Raw genomic sequence first — 19,693 nt, forward strand, 5'->3', positions numbered from 1 at the left:
AAACATTCGTAAGTGCCTTGTCTGTCGATTGTCTGTTGTTCGTTATTTGTTGTCCAAATGTCTTTAGTTAAGTTATTTGTTGTCTGTTGTTCGTTATTTGTTGTCCAAATGTCTTTAGTTAAGTTATTTGTTGTACAGTATTGCTAGTTTTTCTTTAGTGCTCTTTTATGCACTGCAGGTTTGCACTGGGGGGGGGGGGGGGTGCAATTTCATCTGTGCTGTATGTTTAACATGTGGCATATTTGACAAATAAAGAACCTTGAACCTATGAAGTCTCCTAACACCTTTCACTAAGTCCTTTATGAAGTCTCCTAACACCTTTCCTAAGTCCTTTATGAAGTCTCCTAACACCTTTCCTAAGTCCTTTATGAAGTCTCCTAACACCTTTCACTAAGTCCTTCATGAAGTCTCCTAACACCTTTCACTAAGTCCTTTATGAAGTCTAACACCTTTCCTAAGTCCTTTATGAAGTCTCCTAACACCTTTCCTAAGTCCTTTATGAAGTCTCCTAACACCTTTCACTAAGTCCTTTATGAAGTCTAACACCTTTCCTAAGTCCTTTATAAAGTCACCTAACACCTTTCCTAAGTCCTTTATAAAGTCACCTAACACCTTTCCTAAGTCCTTTATGAAGTCACCTAACACCTTTCCTAAGTCCTTTATGAAGTCTCCTAACACCTTTCCTAAGTCCTTTATGAAGTCTCCTAACACCTTTCACTAAGTCCTTTATGACGTCTAGTAACACCTTTCACTAAGTCCTTTATGAAGTCTCCTAACACCTTTCCTAAGTCCTTTATGAAGTCTCCTAACACCTTTCCAAAGTCCTTTATGAAGTCTCCTAACACCTTTCACTAAGTCCTTCATGAAGTCTCCTAACACCTTTCCTAAGTCCTTTATGAAGTCTCCTAACACCTTTCCTAAGTCCTTTATGAAGTCTCCTAACACCTTTCACTAAGTCCTTTATGAAGTCTCCTAACACCTTTCACTAAGTCCTTTATGAAGTCTCCTAACACCTTTCCTAAGTCCTTTATGAAGTCTCCTAACACCTTTCCTAAGTCTTTTATGAAGTCTCCTAACACCTTTCCTAAGTCCTTTATGAAGTCTCCTAACACCTTTCACTAAGTCCTTCATGAAGTCTCCTAACACCTTTCACTAAGTCCTTTATGAAGTCTAACACCTTTCCTAAGTCCTTTATGAAGTCTCCTAACACCTTTCCTAAGTCCTTTATGAAGTCTCCTAACACCTTTCACTAAGTCCTTTATGAAGTCTAACACCTTTCCTAAGTCCTTTATAAAGTCACCTAACACCTTTCCTAAGTCCTTTATGAAGTCACCTAACACCTTTCCTAAGTCCTTTATGAAGTCTCCTAACACCTTTCCTAAGTCCTTTATGAAGTCTCCTAACACCTTTCACTAAGTCCTTTATGACGTCTAGTAACACCTTTCACTAAGTCCTTTATGAAGTCTCCTAACACCTTTCCTAAGTCCTTTATGAAGTCTCCTAACACCTTTCACTAAGTCCTTTTATGAAGTCTCCTAACACCTTTCCAAAGTCCTTTATAAAGTCTCCTAACACCTTTCACTAAGTCCTTTATGAAGTCTCCTAACACCTTTCACTAAGTCCTTCATGAAGTCTCCTAACACCTTTCACTAAGTCCTTTTATGAAGTCTCCTAACACCTTTCCTAAGTCCTTTTATGAAGTCTCCTAACACCTTTCCAAAGTCCTTTATGAAGTCTCCTAACACCTTTCCTAAGTCCTTTATGAAGTCTCCTAACACCTTTCCAAAGTCCTTTATGAAGTCTAACACCTTTCCTAAGTCCTTTATGAAGTCTCCTAACACCTTTCACTAAGTCCTTCATGAAGTCTCCTAACACCTTTCACTAAGTCCTTTATGAAGTCTAACACCTTTCCTAAGTCCTTTATGAAGTCTCCTAACACCTTTCCTAAGTCCTTTATGAAGTCTCCTAACACCTTTCACTAAGTCCTTTATGAAGTCTAACACCTTTCCTAAGTCCTTTATAAAGTCACCTAACACCTTTCCTAAGTCCTTTATAAAGTCACCTAACACCTTTCCTAAGTCCTTTATGAAGTCTCCTAACACCTTTCCTATGTCCTTTATGAAGTCACCTAACACCTTTCCTAAGTCCTTTATGAAGTCACCTAACACCTTTCCTAAGTCCTTTATGAAGTCTCCTAACACCTTTCCTAAGTCCTTTATGAAGTCTCCTAACACCTTTCCTAAGTCCTTTATGAAGTCTCCTAACACCTTTCCTAAGTCCTTTATGAAGTCTCCTAACACCTTTCCTTCACCCTGTGATGTTTTCACGGGGTTAAGGAAAGGTGGATAGTGAAAGTAGATAGGAGGGACAATCCGAATGCACCCAGAGACTAAATAGACATGGGACAATCAGACACAGGTGAGACTAATCAGGGTCATCAACAAGGCGGGAAACACAAGAAACACAAGACCAGAACACTTGAGCACAAGTACAAATAAAAACCTGACACTGAAAACACAACCTCAACAAGATATTACAAAATAAAACAGGAAACACCGAACTAGGAACCTTCACATAGGAAAAAATATTACGGACAACATACTGTAGAACAGGCGTGGGCAATTATTTTTTACAAGGGGCCACATGAGAAAGTCACATTTTGTAAGAGGGCCGCACCAACGATCACTTAAACTCTGCTCAACGTTCTCTTAATGTAAAATACTATATGATATATTTTGAATAGCTGGTGCTGGCAATCGGAAGAATAAAAACAGTCTGTAAATATTTGTAGAAATAGGCTTTGTTAAATTGTGGTGTTCAGGCCAAATAAGAAAATGCTACTATAGATGTAATAAACAAAAAAAGTGAACTGTCATGACATTTATTTTTAACTTTGTTATCTTCATAAGCAAAGAAACTTTATAATAAGTCCAAACAATAACTTTGATTGTTTTTCATCTCATTCATTCACTTCAGTGAGAATAATCCAGTATATCTTCATCCAGTCTCTTAGTCTTTAGTCTTGTACACATTAGTCAATAATTACCTGTTTATTTTTAGTTCATTGTTATTAAATGTTCAATTGTACACAGAGAGCATAGGCTACCAAAAATCAATTCCCTTTTTGTTAAACATACCTGGCCAATGAAACTGATTCTATCGTGGGCTTCAACAAGGACATTTAAATCTGGCTCTGTGAATGACAGAGGTGACATCACTGATGACATCACTGATGACATCACATGACATCACTGATAGAGGATCTGTGTTTGGATTTGTTGAAGCTGCTGAAGCTCCAAGTTTGCAGCGATGTCCTCAACCCGCCTCCTCACAGTGCGTCACGAGAGTGTCACGTTGTGAAGTGCTCCTTTTTCTCCGTCAGTGCAAAAGCGTCCAATTAACACTCCTTAATAAACTCTCCGTCAAAAAAGGCCTTGCTGTTTCCGGCGACTCGTCCTGACGGCTGTATCTCTGGCTGTGTAACGTTTTGTAAAAACCCCTTGTTTTGTTTGCAGCTTTGCTAGCTAGCACGTGCACTGCGTCCGTCCATACGGAAGTAATACGAAATCCTGCGTCAGCGTTGTGTTGCATGCATGGCTTAAATATACAGTATTGATTTATGATTGGCATCGCGTGGGCCAGACAGGGATGCACAACGGGCCGGGTGTGGCCCGCGGGCCGTTGTTTGCCCATGTCTGCTGTAGAAGGACACAAGGATACAAAGTAAGACAGGAAACAGTGAAGACTAGAACTATAATATAAATCAGAAAACACACAGGGAATAATGAGAACTAAAAACAGGAAATCAGAACTAAGTCATGACATCAGAGAAACACGTTTACAAGTGATGGAAATGTTTGTTAACAAAATTAAAATTGGATGAAAATATGAAGACGTTCCTTTAAATAACATTATCTACCATTTGTTTTACAACAGGTTTAGTAACTGTGGACTATCAGAGACTCACTGTGAAGTCGTGGCCTCAGCTCTGAAGTCCAACCCCTCCCATCTGAGGGAGCTGAACCTGGACTACAACGAGCTGCAGGATTCAGGAGTGAAGCTGCTGTCTGCTGGACTGAAGAGTCCAAACTGTAGACTGGAGACTCTGAAGTAAGACTACAGGTTTCATTTCTCTCTTCACATTAATATGATGAGAAGCTAAACTTTAAGAGAGTCAGTCGAGGATTTAAAACATAAAGTACAAACATGAGATGATGTCAGTCTTTCAGACAGCGCTGTCATCAAAAACAACAAACGACTCTCTGTCATCAGAAAAGGACGAACACAAGATGAAGTGAGAAAATGAAACCTGAGGGGGAAATCACTGAGAACAAGAGAGAGATACTGATCATATATTAAAGAAAGATGAAGATGTGACGGTACATTTCTTCTGACAGCTGCAGCTGTAAAACCTGGAATCAGGGTTCCCACGCGTCCTGGAAAACCTGGAAAATGATCAATGCATTTTCCAGTCATGGAAAACATGTAAAATGAGAAAAAATGTCAAATGTCCTGGAAACGGTTTAGTTTCCCTGGAAATGTATTTATCCTCCCCCGGCCAATGTGAACGGATCAAAAGTTCTGCGCATGGATTTGTCCACTTATCTTCTGACAACATGAAGACACAGCGCTTCTTTGCCGGCGCAGCGCCCCACGTGACGCTACCCAACACAGTCACGTGAATGATTGTCATGATCAGCACATCATCACCATTACTTACTGTATGTTTATACTCTGGTGCCAAGAAGGCAGACTATCAGACAGAATGCTATTTGGACTTTCAGAATAAAAGACAGTCTTAAGATAACCTGAAGAACTCCTCACAGAAGATCACAACAGATGGATCAGTGTTCCTGTCTCACCACAGCCATGACAGCACACATGTGAGAGGGAGTTTTACATGTTCTTAAATCTGCTTGGTGTGATAAAGGTCATATGTGTCATTTTAATTCTAGGAATTGTATATGTTACACATTTAGATAAGGCTGTAGTGTTTTAAAAGCAGCCTCCCACAGTGGTCAGGGATAAGCCCAAGTCCCTCTCTCATTGGTGTTTGATGCAGGATAAGCTGTCAGAGGAGGCAGTGGACCAATCTCCTCCCTGAAGTTCTCTCCCTCAGTCTGAAGTCAGTGAAAGGCCTCATCCTTTATGATGTGTCCCAGGTGGTTTAAAGGGTAGTCTAAGCCTACCCTGGAAGTTTCCATGTTCAGTTTGTCAGTGTTCTAGCAGCAGCTGTTAATAAGGGCTTATTCCATACAGGGCGTGATGGTTAAGACCACCCATTAAAGGATTCTGTAAGGATTGAACAACATCACAGCTGAATGAAAGAATTGTCTCTTTTAAAAGAGTTTAAGGGTGGAACCATGAAGCTGATAAAGAGACAGACTTGCTCTGTTCATAAAGGAGATTTTCCTTCATCCATATAGACGTAGACTTCACATGATGCTAAAACAATTCAAGTAGAAAACAGGAAGTGAAGCGTCTGACCCTCAACAAGAATGACACATGATCATGTGACCTTTTTAAAGATTTGTTACTAAACAGTCAGAGTTTCATTATAAATACATTTAAATTATAGATATTTTATAGAACATGTTTGATTTTACACACACACACACACACACAGACACACACACTCACACACACATAGACAGTCCCAGGTGTGTGTAGCTCAGTAGAGTAGTGGGTGTGTAATCTTGACTGAGATCAGTAACATGTTGGTGTCTTTATTGACATGAACAGCTGGATGAATGTTTGGATGATGTCTGTAGAAAGCTGACATTTGAATGATCCACAATAACACAATGACAAAGTCTCTCTACTTATTTTAGGGACACACTCACTGATTGGACCTAGTTATGTTCTTATCATCTCATTCATCATTCTTTTTATTCTCTTCTTTTATTCTTTATTCAGTTTGTGGAGCTGCAGTTTGTCAGAGATCAGCTGTTCTTCTCTGGCCTCAGCTCTGAAGTCCAACCCCTCCCATCTCAGAGAGCTGTACCTGGACTCCAACGAGCTGCAGGATTCAGGAGTGAAGCTGCTGAGTGATTTTCTGCAGAGTCCAAACTGTAGACTAAAGACTCTGAGGTCAGTTCACTTCTTCTCTGTTTGTGTTTTACATCTCATGTGTTTGATTATCAGCTGAAACATTTTCATGTTCACATGTTTCTGACCTCCATGAAGTTTTAGATTGAATGCTGTTCATGTTGATTTTCTTGTTTGAATCTGCATCATCAACAAATCTGATTGTTACCAAAATGGTCAGACATAATAGCCATCTGGCCCGGCGTGTTGAATGTATTCTCCCCACACGTGGCCAGCCTGACTGTGACACAACTGGAGCAATGAAATAGTGAGCCCAAGATTTAGAAGGAAATTTAAGTCCTAACCTTATTAGAACACCATGAAATTCACCACCACCAGTTGTATGTTTTTTCTTACCATTAGATTGGGATTTAGTCATCTTTGGCTCAACAAACCAGCTGATTTCTGGACGAATACAGGACTGGAAATCAGGGAAAGAGCGTCATCCGAGTTGTTGAAGAGAAAAGGACACCTGGATTGACTGCCGATGTGGCAGTGACTATTCTAAAAGGAATTACCTGAATTGCCATGAACCTGATTTATCTATGGCTAGTGATTGATCTTACACTATGCCAGATGATCAGTCTAGTTGACCTTGGTGAAATGTGATTCGATCAGCCAGTGCAAGCCAGCTAACCAGAGCTTCATGAGCGAGGCAGCATAGCTCAGAAATTATTGTCTAAGCGCTACCATGGCAACATGCGTGGAAGTAATAGCTGTAGAAAGATAAAGTCTTAAAGTAATGATTGTGAATACATTAGTAATCACTAATGATGTAGAAATAAAGAAATACAAGATACATTAAAGTAGGAGTCAGATCTTGATGCTCAGGAACCTGTGATGACCTGGTTGAGATGCTGCAGAAAAAAAACCATGTTAGCCTTACTAGTAGCATCCTTGGCACACAAGTACCTTCTGATACGAAGTTTGCAGGTCCAGGCAGGTCTGAAGGAATCCAAGACCAGGATCCAGATTTTTAGTTTTAAAGTCGATGATTAGCATTGTGTTAGACATGAATTATAGCAATGGATGACAGTCCTGCCGCCATGATGACTGAGAATCTCGTTGTCATTGTGACTGAATGATTAAGATGGCCGTGTGCAATTGAATAGTCCTGACCGATTTATGACAGAACAGTCGAGTTCATCACAAAGTGTTTACCTGGAATCAATGACAGGTTACTAATATGTGGTCCATACTGAAGCCCAGACGGATTTGACTGAGGATAGAATTGTCAGGTTTGTCCTCGTGCTTCCCAACTTGAAAGGGAATGATCCTCGACCCAAAGGACTGGACTCCACTCAAACTTTTCCTTTTCAATTCCTTTATTTTGAAGTTTTGTTCAGTTTATCAGTTTAGCCTTCGGCTACTTCAATTAAGGTTTGGTTTAGGTGAGAAACCTTAGAAACAAAAGAAAATACTAAAATGTTAACATGACATTAAATCAACACAACTTCAACATTTTAAATGAAACACACGCAAGACTAATTTTAACATGTTTAAACACATTTTAATGTTCCACTTTTTAAACATACTTTTCTGTATTTTAAACATTTTAATCCTGAATTTTAACAAATGTTTTGAATTTTAAACTCATTTTATTATTCCGCTTTTTAAAACATGTTTGGAAATAAATGTTGTTTTAATGTTTTTAATCACACGTGCAAAGTAAAGCAAACTGCTTTATTAACGTCATCATCAATCAATCAATCAATTAAGTCTGTCATTTACCCCGCGTGCTTCAGCAACAGTTTATAAACAGCACTTTTTCAATGAAATAAATACCACAATAAAGCATAAACAAGCCGTCTTTAAAAATAAAGAGACGCGCTATAAATGACTGATCAAACAAACTTAATAATATCAGCGCCTGCCTGAACCAGCACCACTGCAGATGTTTCCATGCCAGCAAAACAGTCTTTCCCAAAACAGGAACACTTACCGGCTATCTCTTTGGTTTGTCGGAGATGATCAATTTTGCACAGATAATTTTGTGGTTGTATTTTTCTCTGTAGTTTCAGCATATTAACCTGTCGCTCTGCCTCTGCTCCCCAGCTGTCTGTGTGCATCTCTCTTAACTCTTTCCCCGCCAGAGAATTCTAGAATTGTTGCCAGCCAGCGCCAGCCTTTTTCACCATTTTCACCAATCTTTCAAGACTCACAGAATATTTTGTTCTTTGAATATGTAAATATTGAATACATCAAAAGAAAGATAAGAGCCTCTGCTTTCATATACAAAAAACAATTTTATTCAAACTTCATTCAATCTTTTTTTATCAGCACTTGAATATCGGCCATTTTCACAAAAAATCAACATTCCGGACAAAAAGCTGAGAACACAGCACTTTTGTAAAACACATTTATTTATTTTCAAGAAAAAAAAGTGATTTTGAGTTTACATTTGGATTCTTTTTACTTTCATTTAACAATTACAGTTATATTTTAAAATAAATAACTAAAATAAATAAAAATGATTACATAAAATTATAAATTTTCTTTGAATAGTGTAGCACTACAACATTTACAAACTATATTATAAATTTTTCTTCTCTTATACACTCAGAAATACTTTGTTTTTACAAACACTTAAATATTGGTCATTTTCTATAATAAAACATTAGTTGAACAAAAACCTGATCAAGAAGAGAGACAATTGTGTGGAAGTGCCTTCTCCGCAATAGGGTTTCATGTTGTAACACCTGTGTCAGAATCACAAAGGATGTAGGATTTGAACCCATATTTGACAGGTTTTTGGGGATTGTACACCCTGAACGCTCGCCGTCCACGCCACAGAAGCATACCCTCATCAATGCAAATGTTGGTGTTAGGTTGATACATTTGACTGAATTTAGATATAAGGTAATATAAGACAGGGCAGACTTTATACAACCTGTCAGTGCTATTTGCTGGCCTTGATTCATAATCATTGGAGTGTAGAAATCTCCATATGATTTCAAACCGGTTGCGGGACATGACCTTGTTGAAGTAGGGGGTGACCAAAATGTCATCTGTAGACCAGTACATTTCAAGGTCAGGCTTACGAATGATATGATGAAGAGCAGCAGCATCATTTAGAGGTCCAGGATTCTCAGTGAAAGGAAAGTCTTTTGGCTGCCAGTTCATTTCTTTCCACATCAGATTACCTGGACCAGGACCTGCACCTGGCTGGTTTACAGACCCTCTTGCTTGGTCACCAGGTACTTGACCTCCACCACACCCATAAGATCCACAGGTCCGACCTCTGCCTCTTTGCTGTGTTCGACCTGTAAATAATTAGAAAGACAATTTTTTTATTCAACAGTGTGATGTGCACAAAGAGAGGAACTCTTCATATCATATCTGACCTCTTTCACCTTGAGTAGTTCTGTATAAAGGACACCTGGGCCTTGAATCCCTGGACTCTGTGTGTAAAATGACAGTAAAATGTCAAACAAATATTCATTTGGTAAATAGTTTGTGTACAAAATGAAAGATAAATTATTTATTTTTTATCTTCTCTCACAAGTTAGCAGATGCTCTTGTCTTGTAGTATCTAATAATCATACAATCCAAGTGACATACTATCAAACTAAATAAAACAGGTTATCATGACTCACCTCTTGCACCTACGTGTATGTCTGGACCTTGGAGACCTGGACCTTGGAGACCTGGATCTTGGAGACCTGGACCTTGGAGACCTGGATCTTGGAGACCTGGACTCTGTGTCTGGAAATTACAATAAAATGTCCGTCAAAAATTCGTTTGGTACATAGTTTATGTACAAAAATGAGAGATATGTTATTTCGACGTCACGTTATCTCATGAATTATCAGATGCATATGCTATCACGGTGAATCAAAAAATAACGTGATCATATCTTACCTCTGACACGTCCTGAAGGTCTGAATGTAGGTCCTGACCTCCGCTGCTGTCTTCATCCAGATCAGTTTCACGGAGGTCAAAAAATGAATTATCAGAGTCTGTATCGATAATTAACTCTGTAGTTTCCGCAGCCGAATATTTCCTTGCTGGCGCCGGCATGTTTGTACTGTTCAAGAGCTTTTATCTCATATCTATACGGCTAATGTTGACTTTATGACGCGCGTCAAACTCACATACAGACTGATCGAACTCCGCCCGCTGGAAAATAAGGACGAAGAAAATGTTTGTTTTTTTTCTCTCTACTTTCCCGTGGGTGGTCTTGTTTGTTGGTTTTTGACCCCACAGTCCTGTAACTTTTTCACAATGTCCGCCAGAGCGCCCCCTATCGTATTACACTGAAAACACCAATTGACGGAATATTCCGTCAATGGCGGAGAATGAGTTAATACCTCGGGTGCACTCGCACTGTGACGATTCATTCCTTCCGTCTGCTTCCGTCCGTTTGACTCGACAGTTTGCATAATGTGCAGCAGACCCACCGACTCATCCGATTTGTATTACGATTAACTGATCATGTAAATGGATTGTAGTCTGCCATGCCTATGCAAAGTGAAGTTCCCCCCAAAACCTAGGGATGCCCATTGAAATATGATGAAAGGTTGAGCATTGACTTTATGAGCAGACACGTCGGCTGGAATTTAATGTTAAAGAGACACGATTGTAATGCGACCTGCTGAATGAGGTCACATGACCATGACTAGTATGAAGGGGCTGGAAGACCTTACGCTTCAATAGTAAGTTAGTCATCTCTGATTTCCTTCAGGATTACATATTCCTGTGCAAGTCCATCAGTCTGTTGAAGGTGCTTCTATCTAGGTGCCAAATGATGTGCCTTGACGGGAGCGTGGCCTACTGTTTATACTCCAACTTTTATCAATGTGATGCAGGTCGATTGTGAGCTGCTGGTTGGTATGGGTGGAGAGGCCAGAAACCGGTAGCCGTGAGCACAAGTCCTAATAGCTGGATAGCCACACCCCGTTGAATTACAATATAGTGAGAACAACATACACAGAGCACTTCCCCATCACGCCACATAGAGCCACTGCCCACCTGGCAGGGCACCATCTATCCCCTAGTGTGAGAGAAGACACTACATGACTATTTAGCATCTCCCAAGGCTGAGAAGGAGATCTCCTGGTGAGAAAGAGCCTGGGTGACTCTTCCCACATGTACAGAGAGAAACAGAATAAAGGGAGCGAAATGATGGAAAACAAAGCACCCGATAGGCTGTGCATGTAGTATTCTAAGACATTTCACATACATTTTATATGACAGATTCTATGAGACCTTTGTACATATAGTACACATGGAGTAACATTCTCCATAGCACGAGTTTGGAAACCAGTGTTTGAAACAAATCGTAATGCTGCATGATATACAGAATCTAGCATTTTCAAAGATGATGAATTTGCATGCATATCTAAAATATCACCATAGTCAATAACGGGTAAAAGAACCGCTTGAACATTCTCTTCCAGGCACCAAAAGAAAAACAACATTTATTTCTATACAAGAAACCCATTTTCATTTGTAGTTTCTTAGTAAGACACTCAATGTGACGTTTGAAAGAGAGATTTTCTTGGAGGAAGAAACCCAGGTATTTGTAGGTTGCAAGTCTCTCAATCACTTTGTTGTTATTCTTGAAGCAGACTGTATTGTGAGTGAGAGGCGCTGTCACTGAGAAACCACATTTATGCCAGTGTGGAGACAATGATACAGCTTTGAGGCAATTACCGGATTTCACCGATTTTTTTGGATGATCAGGCAGCTTCCTGCACCAACGTGTGCTGCCATTGCCCGTGGGGCTGAGGTCATTGGAGCGGAGATGACATTCTCCTTTTGAGTTGAATCTGATTGAAGCAGCGTCTCCAGCTGCACACATGAACACGCATATTTGAGCGTATATTGCAGCGTGAGCCTGAAGAAACAGAATGACTGTGGAAGAGAGAGAGTTTTAAGTGTTTGACAGCAGCAGGTTGATTGGTTGAGAAAGTTGGTGGCAGAGTCTGGTTGGTTAATTCCAGGATGATACACGCCCAAAATCAGCTGCTCAGCAGAGAGAGAGAGAGACATAGTAGTAGGGGGTGTGGTTTCAGAATGAATGAAAGAATTACAGCAGTCTTCCTGTCTGAACTCACGCTGAGCTCCATTAAATGTTCAAAACTGAAGACACGAGATTATCTGAACTGACATATATGAAATACACACACACACACACACACAGACACACACACACACACACACAGACACACACACACACACACAGACAGTCCCAGGTGTGTGTAGCTCAGTAGAGTAGTGGGTGTGTAATCTTGACTGAGATCAGTAACATGTTGGTGTCTTTATTGACATGAACAGCTGGATGAATGTTTGGATGATGTCTGTAGAAAGCTGACATTTGAATGATCCACAATAACACAATGACAAAGTCTCTCTACTTATTTTAGGGACACACTCACTGATTGGACCTAGTTATGTTCTTATCATCTCATTCATCATTCTTTTTATTCTCTTCTTTTATTCTTTATTCAGTTTGTGGAGCTGCAGTTTGTCAGAGATCAGCTGTTCTTCTCTGGTCTCAGCTCTGAAGTCCAACCCCTCCCATCTGAGACATCTGAACCTGAGCTGGAACAAGCTGCAGGATTCAGGAGTGAAGCTGCTGAGGGATTTTCTGCAGAGTCCAAACTGTAGACTGGAGACTCTGAGGTCAGTTCACTTCTTCTCTGTTTGTGTTTTACATCTCATGTGTTTGATTATCAGCTGAAACATTTTCATGTTCACATGTTTCTGACCTCCATGAAGTTTTAGATTGAATGCTGTTCATGTTGATTTTCTTGTTTGAATCTGCATCATCAACAAATCTGATTTTTACCAAAATACTTTAAATGGAGTTCTTTAAGTTTTTAAAGTGAAAGTTTCTGATTTTTATTAAATGTTCAAAACTGAAGACACGAGATTATCTGAACTGACATATATGTGATTATGAAGCACACACACACACACACACACACACACACACACACACACACACACACACACACACACTCAATAACTCACATACACATACACACACACACAGATACACACGCACACACACACACACACACACAGTCACCCTCACACACACAGACATACACATTCTCTCTCTCTCTCTCTCGTTCTCTCTCTCTCTCTCTTACACACACACACACACACACACACACACACACACACACACAGACAGTCCCAGGTGTGTGTAGCTCAGTAGAGTAGTGGGTGTGTAATCTTGACTGAGATCAGTAACATGTTGGTGTCTTTATTGACATGAACAGCTGGATGAATGTTTGGATGATGTCTGTAGAAAGCTGACATTTGAATGATCCACAATAACACAATGACAAAGTCTCTCTACTTATTTTAGGGACACACTCACTGATTGGACCTAGTTTTGTTCTTATCATCTCATTCATCATTCTTTTTATTCTCTTCTTTTATTCTTTATTCAGATTGAGGAGCTGCAGTTTGTCAAAGATCAGCTGTTCTTCTCTGGCCTCAGCTCTGAAGTCCAACCCCTCCCATCTCAGACTTCTGTACCTGAGCTTCAACGAGCTGCAGGATTCAGGAGTGAAGCTGCTGAGTGATTTTCTGCAGAGTCCAAACTGTAGACTGGAGACTCTGAGGTCAGTTCACTTCTTCTCTGTTTGTGTTTTACATCTCATGTGTTTGATTATCAGCTGAAACATTTTCATGTTCACATGTTTCTGACCTCCATGAAGTTTTAGATTGAATGCTGTTCATGTTGATTTTCTTGTTTGAATCTGCATCATCAACAAATCTGATTTTTAACAAAATACTTTAAATGGAGTTCTTTAAGTTTTTAAAGTGAAAGTTTCAGATTTTTATTAAATGTTCAAAACTGAAGACACAAGATTATCTGAACTGACATATATGTGATTATGAAGTACACACACACACACACACAGACAGACAGACAGACAGACAGACACACAGACACACACACACACACATTGTCACTTTCACACCATCACCAACTCACACAAATTGATGTTTTTAATCACACATGCAAAGTAAAGCAAACTGCTTTATTAACGTCATCATCAATCAATTAATTAATTAAGTCTGTCATTGACCCTGCGTGCTTCAGCAACAGTTTATAAACAGCACTTTTTCAATGAAATAAATACCACAATAAAGCATAAACAAGCCGTCTTTAAAAATAAAGAGACGCGCTATAAATGACTGATCAAACAAACTTAATAATATCAGCGCCTGCCTGAACCAGCACCACTGCAGATGTTTCCATGCCAGCAAAACATGAACACTTACCGGCTATCTCTTTGGTTTGTCGGAGATGATCAACTTTGCACAGATCATTTTGTGGTTCTATTTTTCTCTGTAGTTTCAGCATATTAACCTGTCGCTCTGCCTCTGCTCCCCAGCTGTCTGTGTGCATCTCTCTTAATACCTCGGGTGCACTCGCGCTGTGACGATTCATTCCTTCCGTCTGCTTCCGTCCGTTTGACTCGACAGTTTGCATAATGTGCAGCAGACCCACCGACTCATCCGATTTGTATTACGATTAACTGATCATGTAAATGGATTGTAGTCTGCCATGCCTATGCAAAGTGAAGTTCCCCCCAAAACCTAGGGATGCCCATTGAAATATGATGAAAGGTTGAGCATTGACTTTAAGAGCAGACACGTCGGCTGGAATTTAATGTTAAAGAGACACGATTGTAATGCGACCTGCTGAATGAGGTCACATGACCATGACTAGTATGAAGGGGCTGGAAGACCTTACGCTTCAATAGTAAGTTAGTCATCTCTGATTTCCTTCAGGATTACATATTCCTGTGCAAGTCCATCGGTCTGTTGAAGGTGCTTCTATCTAGGCGCCAAATGATGTGCCTTGACGGGAGCGTGGCCTACTGTTTATACTCCAACTTTTATCAATGTGATGCAGGTCGATTGTGAGCTGCTGGTTGGTATGGGTGGAGAGGCCAGAAACCGGTAGCCGTGAGCACAAGTCCTAATAGCTGGATAGCCACACCCCGTTGAATTACAATATAGTGAGAACAACATACACAGAGCACTTCCCCATCACGCCACATAGAGCCACTGCCCACCTGGCAGGGCACCATCTATCCCCTAGTGTGAGAGAATTCACTACATGACTATTTAGCATCTCCCAAGGCTGAGAAGGAGATCTCCTGGTGAGAAAGAGCCTGGGTGACTCTTCCCACATGTACAGAGAGAAACAGAATAAAGGGAGCGAAATGATGGAAAACAAAGCACCCGATAGGCTGTGCATGTAGTATTCTAAGACATTTCACATACATTTTATATGACAGATTCTATGAGACCTTTGTACATATAGTACACATGGAGTAACATTCTCCATAGCACGAGTTTGGAAACCAGTGTTTGAAACAAATCGTAATGCTGCATGATTTACAGAATCTAGCATTTTCAAAGATGATGAATTTGCATGCATATCTAAAATATCACCATAATCAATAACGGGTAAAAGAACCGCTTGAACATTCTCTTCCTGGCACCAAAAGAAAAACAACATTTATTTCTATACAAGAAACCCATTTTCATTTGTAGTTTCTTAGTAAGACACTCAATGTGACGTTTGAAAGAGAGATTTTCTTGGAGGAAGAAACCCAGGTATTTGTAGGTTGCAAGTCTCTCAATCACTTTGTTGTTATTCTTGAAGCAGACTGTATTGTGAGTGAGAGGCGCTGTCACTGAGAAACCACATTTATGCCAGTGTGGAGACAATGATACAGCTTTGAGGTCATTACCGGATTTCACCGATTTTTTTGGATGATCAGGCAGCTTCCTGCACCAGCGTGTGCTGCCATTGCCCGTGGGGCTGAGGTCATTGGAGTGGAGATGACATTCTCCTTTTGAGTTGAATCTGATTGAAGCAGCGTCTCCAGCTGCACACATGAACACGCATATTTGAGCGTATATTGCAGCGTGAGCCTGAAGAAACAGAATGACTGTGGAAGAGAGAGAGTTTGAAGCGTTTGACAGCAGCAGGTTGATTGGTTGAGAAAGTTGGTGGCAGAGTCTGGTTGGTTAATTCCAGGATGATACACGCCCAAAATCAGCTGCTCAGCAGAGAGAGAGAGAGAGACATAGTAGTAGGGGGTGTGGTTTCAGAATGAATGAAAGAATTACACCAGTCTTCCTGTCTGAACTCACGCTGAGCTCCATTAAATGTTCAAAACTGAAGACACGAGATTATCTGAACTGACATATATGTAATTATGAAGCACACACACACACACACACACACACACACACACACACACACACACACAGACAGTCCCAGGTGTGTGTAGCTCAGTAGAGTAGTGGGTGTGTAATCTTGACTGAGATCAGTAACATGTTGGTGTCTTTATTGACATGAACAGCTGGATGAATGTTTGGATGATGTCTGTAGAAAGCTGACATTTGAATGATCCACAATAACACAATGACAAAGTCTCTCTACTTATTTTAGGGACACACTCACTGATTGGACCTAGTTATGTTCTTATCATCTCATTCATCATTCTTTTTATTCTCTTCTTTTATTCTTTATTCAGTTTGATGAACTGCAGTTTGTCAGAGATCAGCTGTTCTTCTCTGGCCTCAGCTCTGAAGTCCAACCCCTCCCATCTGAGACATCTGGACCTGAGTGAGAACAAGCTGCAGGATTCAGGAGTGAAGCTGCTGAGTGATTTTCTGCAGAGTCCAAACTGTAGACTGAAGACTCTGAGGTCAGTTCACTTCTTCTCTGTTTGTGTTTTACATCTCATGTGTTTGATTATCAGCTGAAACATTTTCATGTTCACATGTTTCTGACCTCCATGAAGTTTTAGATTGAATGCTGTTCATGTTGATTTTCTTGTTTGAATCTGCATCATCAACAAATCTGATTTTTAACAAAATACTTTAAATGGAGTTCTTGAAGTTTTTAAAGTGAAAGTTTCTGATTTTTATGAAATGTTCAAAACTGAAGACACAAGATTATCTGAACTGACATATGTGATTATGAAGCACACACACACACACACACACACACACACACACACACACACACACACACACACTCAATAACTCACATACACATACACACACACACAGATACACACGCACACACACACACACACACACACACACACACACACAGTCACCCTCACACACACAGACAGTCCCAGGTGTGTGTAGCTCAGTAGAGTAGTGGGTGTGTAATCTTGACTGAGATCAGTAACATGTTGGTGTCTTTATTGACATGAACAGCTGGATGAATGTTTGGATGATGTCTGTAGAAAGCTGACATTTGAATGATCCACAATAACACAATGACAAAGTCTCTCTACTTATTTTAGGGACACACTCACTGATTGGACCTAGTTATGTTCTTATCATCTCATTCATCATTCTTTTTATTCTCTTCTTTTATTCTTTATTCAGTTTGAGGGACTGCAGTTTGTCAGAGATCAGCTGTTCTTCTCTGGCCTCAGCTCTGAAGTCCAACCCCTCCCATCTCAGAGAGCTGGACCTGAGTGAGAACAATCTGCAGGATTCAGGAGTGCTGCTGCTGAGTGATTTTCTGCAGAGTCCAAACTGTAGACTGGAGGCTCTGGGGTCAGTTCACTTCTTCTCTGTTTGTGTTTTACATCTCATGTGTTTGATTATCAGCTGAAACATTTTCATCTTCACATGTTTCTGACCTCCATGAAGTTTTAGATTGAATGCTGTTCATGTTGATTTTCTTGTTTGAATCTGCATCATCAACAAATCAGATTTTTAACAAAATACTTTAAATGGAGTTCTTTATGTTTTTAAAGTGAAAGTTTCTGATTTTTATTAAATGTTCAAAACTGAAGACACAAGATTTTCTGAACTGACATGTGATTATGAAGCACACACACACACACACACACACACACACACACACACACACACACACATACAGTTATGTTCTTATTATCTCATTCATCATTCTTTTTATTCTCTTCTTTTATTCTTTATTCAGTTTGAGGGGCTGCAGTTTGTCAGAGATCAGCTGTTCTTCTCTGGCCTCAGTTCTGAAGTCCAACCCCTCCCATCTGAGACATCTGGACCTGAGTGACAACAATCTGCAGGATTCAGGAGTGAAGCTGCTGAGGGACCTTCAGAAGGATCCAGACTACAGACTGGAGATTCTGAGGTATGTAAAGGTGTAGAGGCTAAGCCGATGCTTTAAGCCACTGAGGCGTTGCACCTACTAATTGACGCGCTGTTGTTACCTTGTTTCATGAATGAAAGTCGACTTGTTTCTTTGTTGTTAATCATGCCATTGATTTATTTTCATCCATTTAGTTCACCATTTCCATATTTCACCGATCAAACATCCCCATAGGTAACCGTGCTTTCCACTGCTTTAGCGGTCAACAACTGTTTTGCCCTTCCGGGTGGAACACCTGACCGGGAACAAAGGTTCCTACCTTATATAGACAATTGTGACACACCCCGTTAGTTGACAGACACACACACCCTGCATATTATATTAATAATCTGCTCCTACAAAAGGGTTACGTTGAGTCCATCCTGGTCTCTGCTGGGTTAAGTTGAGTCCATCCTGGTCTCTGCTGGGTTAAGTTGAGTCCATCCTGGTCTCTGCTGGGTTACGTTGAGTCCATCCTGGTCTCTGCTGGGTTAAGTTGAGTCGATCATGGTCTCTGCTGGGTTAAGTTGAGTCCATCCTGGTCTCTGCTGGGTTAAAGTGAGTCCATCCTGGTCTCTGCTGGGTTAAAGTGAGTCCATCCTGGTCTCTCCTGGGTTAAGTTGAGTCCATCCTGGTCTCTGCTGGGTTAAAGTGAGTCCATCCTGGTCTCTGCTGGGTTAAGTTGAGTCCATCCTGGTCTCTGCTGGGTTAAGTTGAGTCCATCCTGGTCTCTGCTGGGTTAAGTTGAGTCCATCCTGGTCTCTACTGGGTTAAGTTGAGTCCATCCTGGTCTTTGCTGGGTTAAGTTGAGTCCATCCTGGGTTAAGTTGAGTCCATCCTGGTCTCTGCTGGGTTAAGTTGAGTCCGTCCTGGTCTCTGCTGGGTTAAGTTGAGTCCATCCTGGGTTAAGTTGAGTCCATCCTGGTCTCTGCTGGGTTAAGTTGAGTCCGTCCTGGTCTCTGCTGGGTTAAGTTGAGTCCATCCTGGTCTCTGCTGGGTTAAGTTGAGTCCATCCTGGGTTAAGTTGAGTCCATCCTGGGTTAAGTTGAGTCCATCCTGGTCTCTGCTGGGTTAAGTTGAGTCCATCCTGGTCTCTGCTGGGTTAAGTTGAGTCCGTCCTGGTCTCTGCTGGGTTAAGTTGAGTCCATCCTGGTCTCTGCTGGGTTAAGTTGAGTCCGTCCTGGTCTCTGCTGGGTTAAGTTGAGTCCATCCTGGTCTCTGCTGGGTTAAGTTGAGTCCATCCTGGTCTCTGCTGGGTTAAGTTGAGTCCATCCTGGTCTCTGCTGGGTTAAGTTGAGTCCGTCCTGGTCTCTGCTGGGTTGAACAGTCCAGGACTCATCAGTCATGAAACATTTGAAATGTTGGTTTTGAAAACATTTGCAGGAGAAGTTTGTGATAAAAAGCAACAATAAAAGTAGAATTTGTGTAAATGTGCATCAAAGGTGACAAACAGCAGCAATGATTGAATCCTGATCT

At 40.6% G+C, this 19,693-nt stretch overlaps 2 protein-coding genes across 6 annotated transcripts in view; one reads left to right on the top strand and one right to left on the bottom strand.

The window, feature by feature from the left end:
* LOC306825401 (uncharacterized protein) overlaps positions 1-10,388 on the bottom strand; it is a 62,134-nt gene extending 51,746 nt beyond the window's left edge. For 3 of the 5 annotated variants that reach the window (XR_013779249.1, XR_013779250.1, XM_079346128.1), the window contains exons 1-3: positions 9,949-10,388; positions 9,750-9,792; positions 9,684-9,704 (exon numbers count right to left, since the gene is read on the bottom strand). Coding sequence is in view for 2 of the 5 variants with exons in the window: in XM_079346128.1 (XP_079202254.1) it covers positions 9,684-9,704; positions 9,750-9,792; positions 9,949-10,107 (223 nt within the window). In the remaining 3 variants the exon portion in view is untranslated. Of the gene's footprint in view, positions 1-8,758; positions 9,351-9,431; positions 9,489-9,683; positions 9,720-9,749; positions 9,793-9,948 lie in introns of those variants that run through there. The other 2 variants (XR_013779252.1, XM_079346127.1) reach the window with 2 other exon arrangements.
* Positions 1-19,693, top strand: part of LOC306825396 (uncharacterized protein) — a 498,202-nt gene that overhangs the window by 231,804 nt on the left and 246,705 nt on the right. The window contains exons 8-11 of the mRNA XM_079346114.1: positions 5,917-6,090; positions 12,541-12,714; positions 13,494-13,667; positions 16,611-16,784. Coding sequence (XP_079202240.1) covers positions 5,917-6,090; positions 12,541-12,714; positions 13,494-13,667; positions 16,611-16,784 — 696 coding nt within the window. The remainder of the gene's footprint in view (positions 1-5,916; positions 6,091-12,540; positions 12,715-13,493; positions 13,668-16,610; positions 16,785-19,693) is intronic.

The sequence above is a fragment of the Symphodus melops genome, assembly GCF_947650265.1.
Source record: "Symphodus melops genome assembly, chromosome: 6".
In the NCBI taxonomy this organism is placed as follows: Eukaryota; Metazoa; Chordata; class Actinopteri; order Labriformes; family Labridae; genus Symphodus; species Symphodus melops.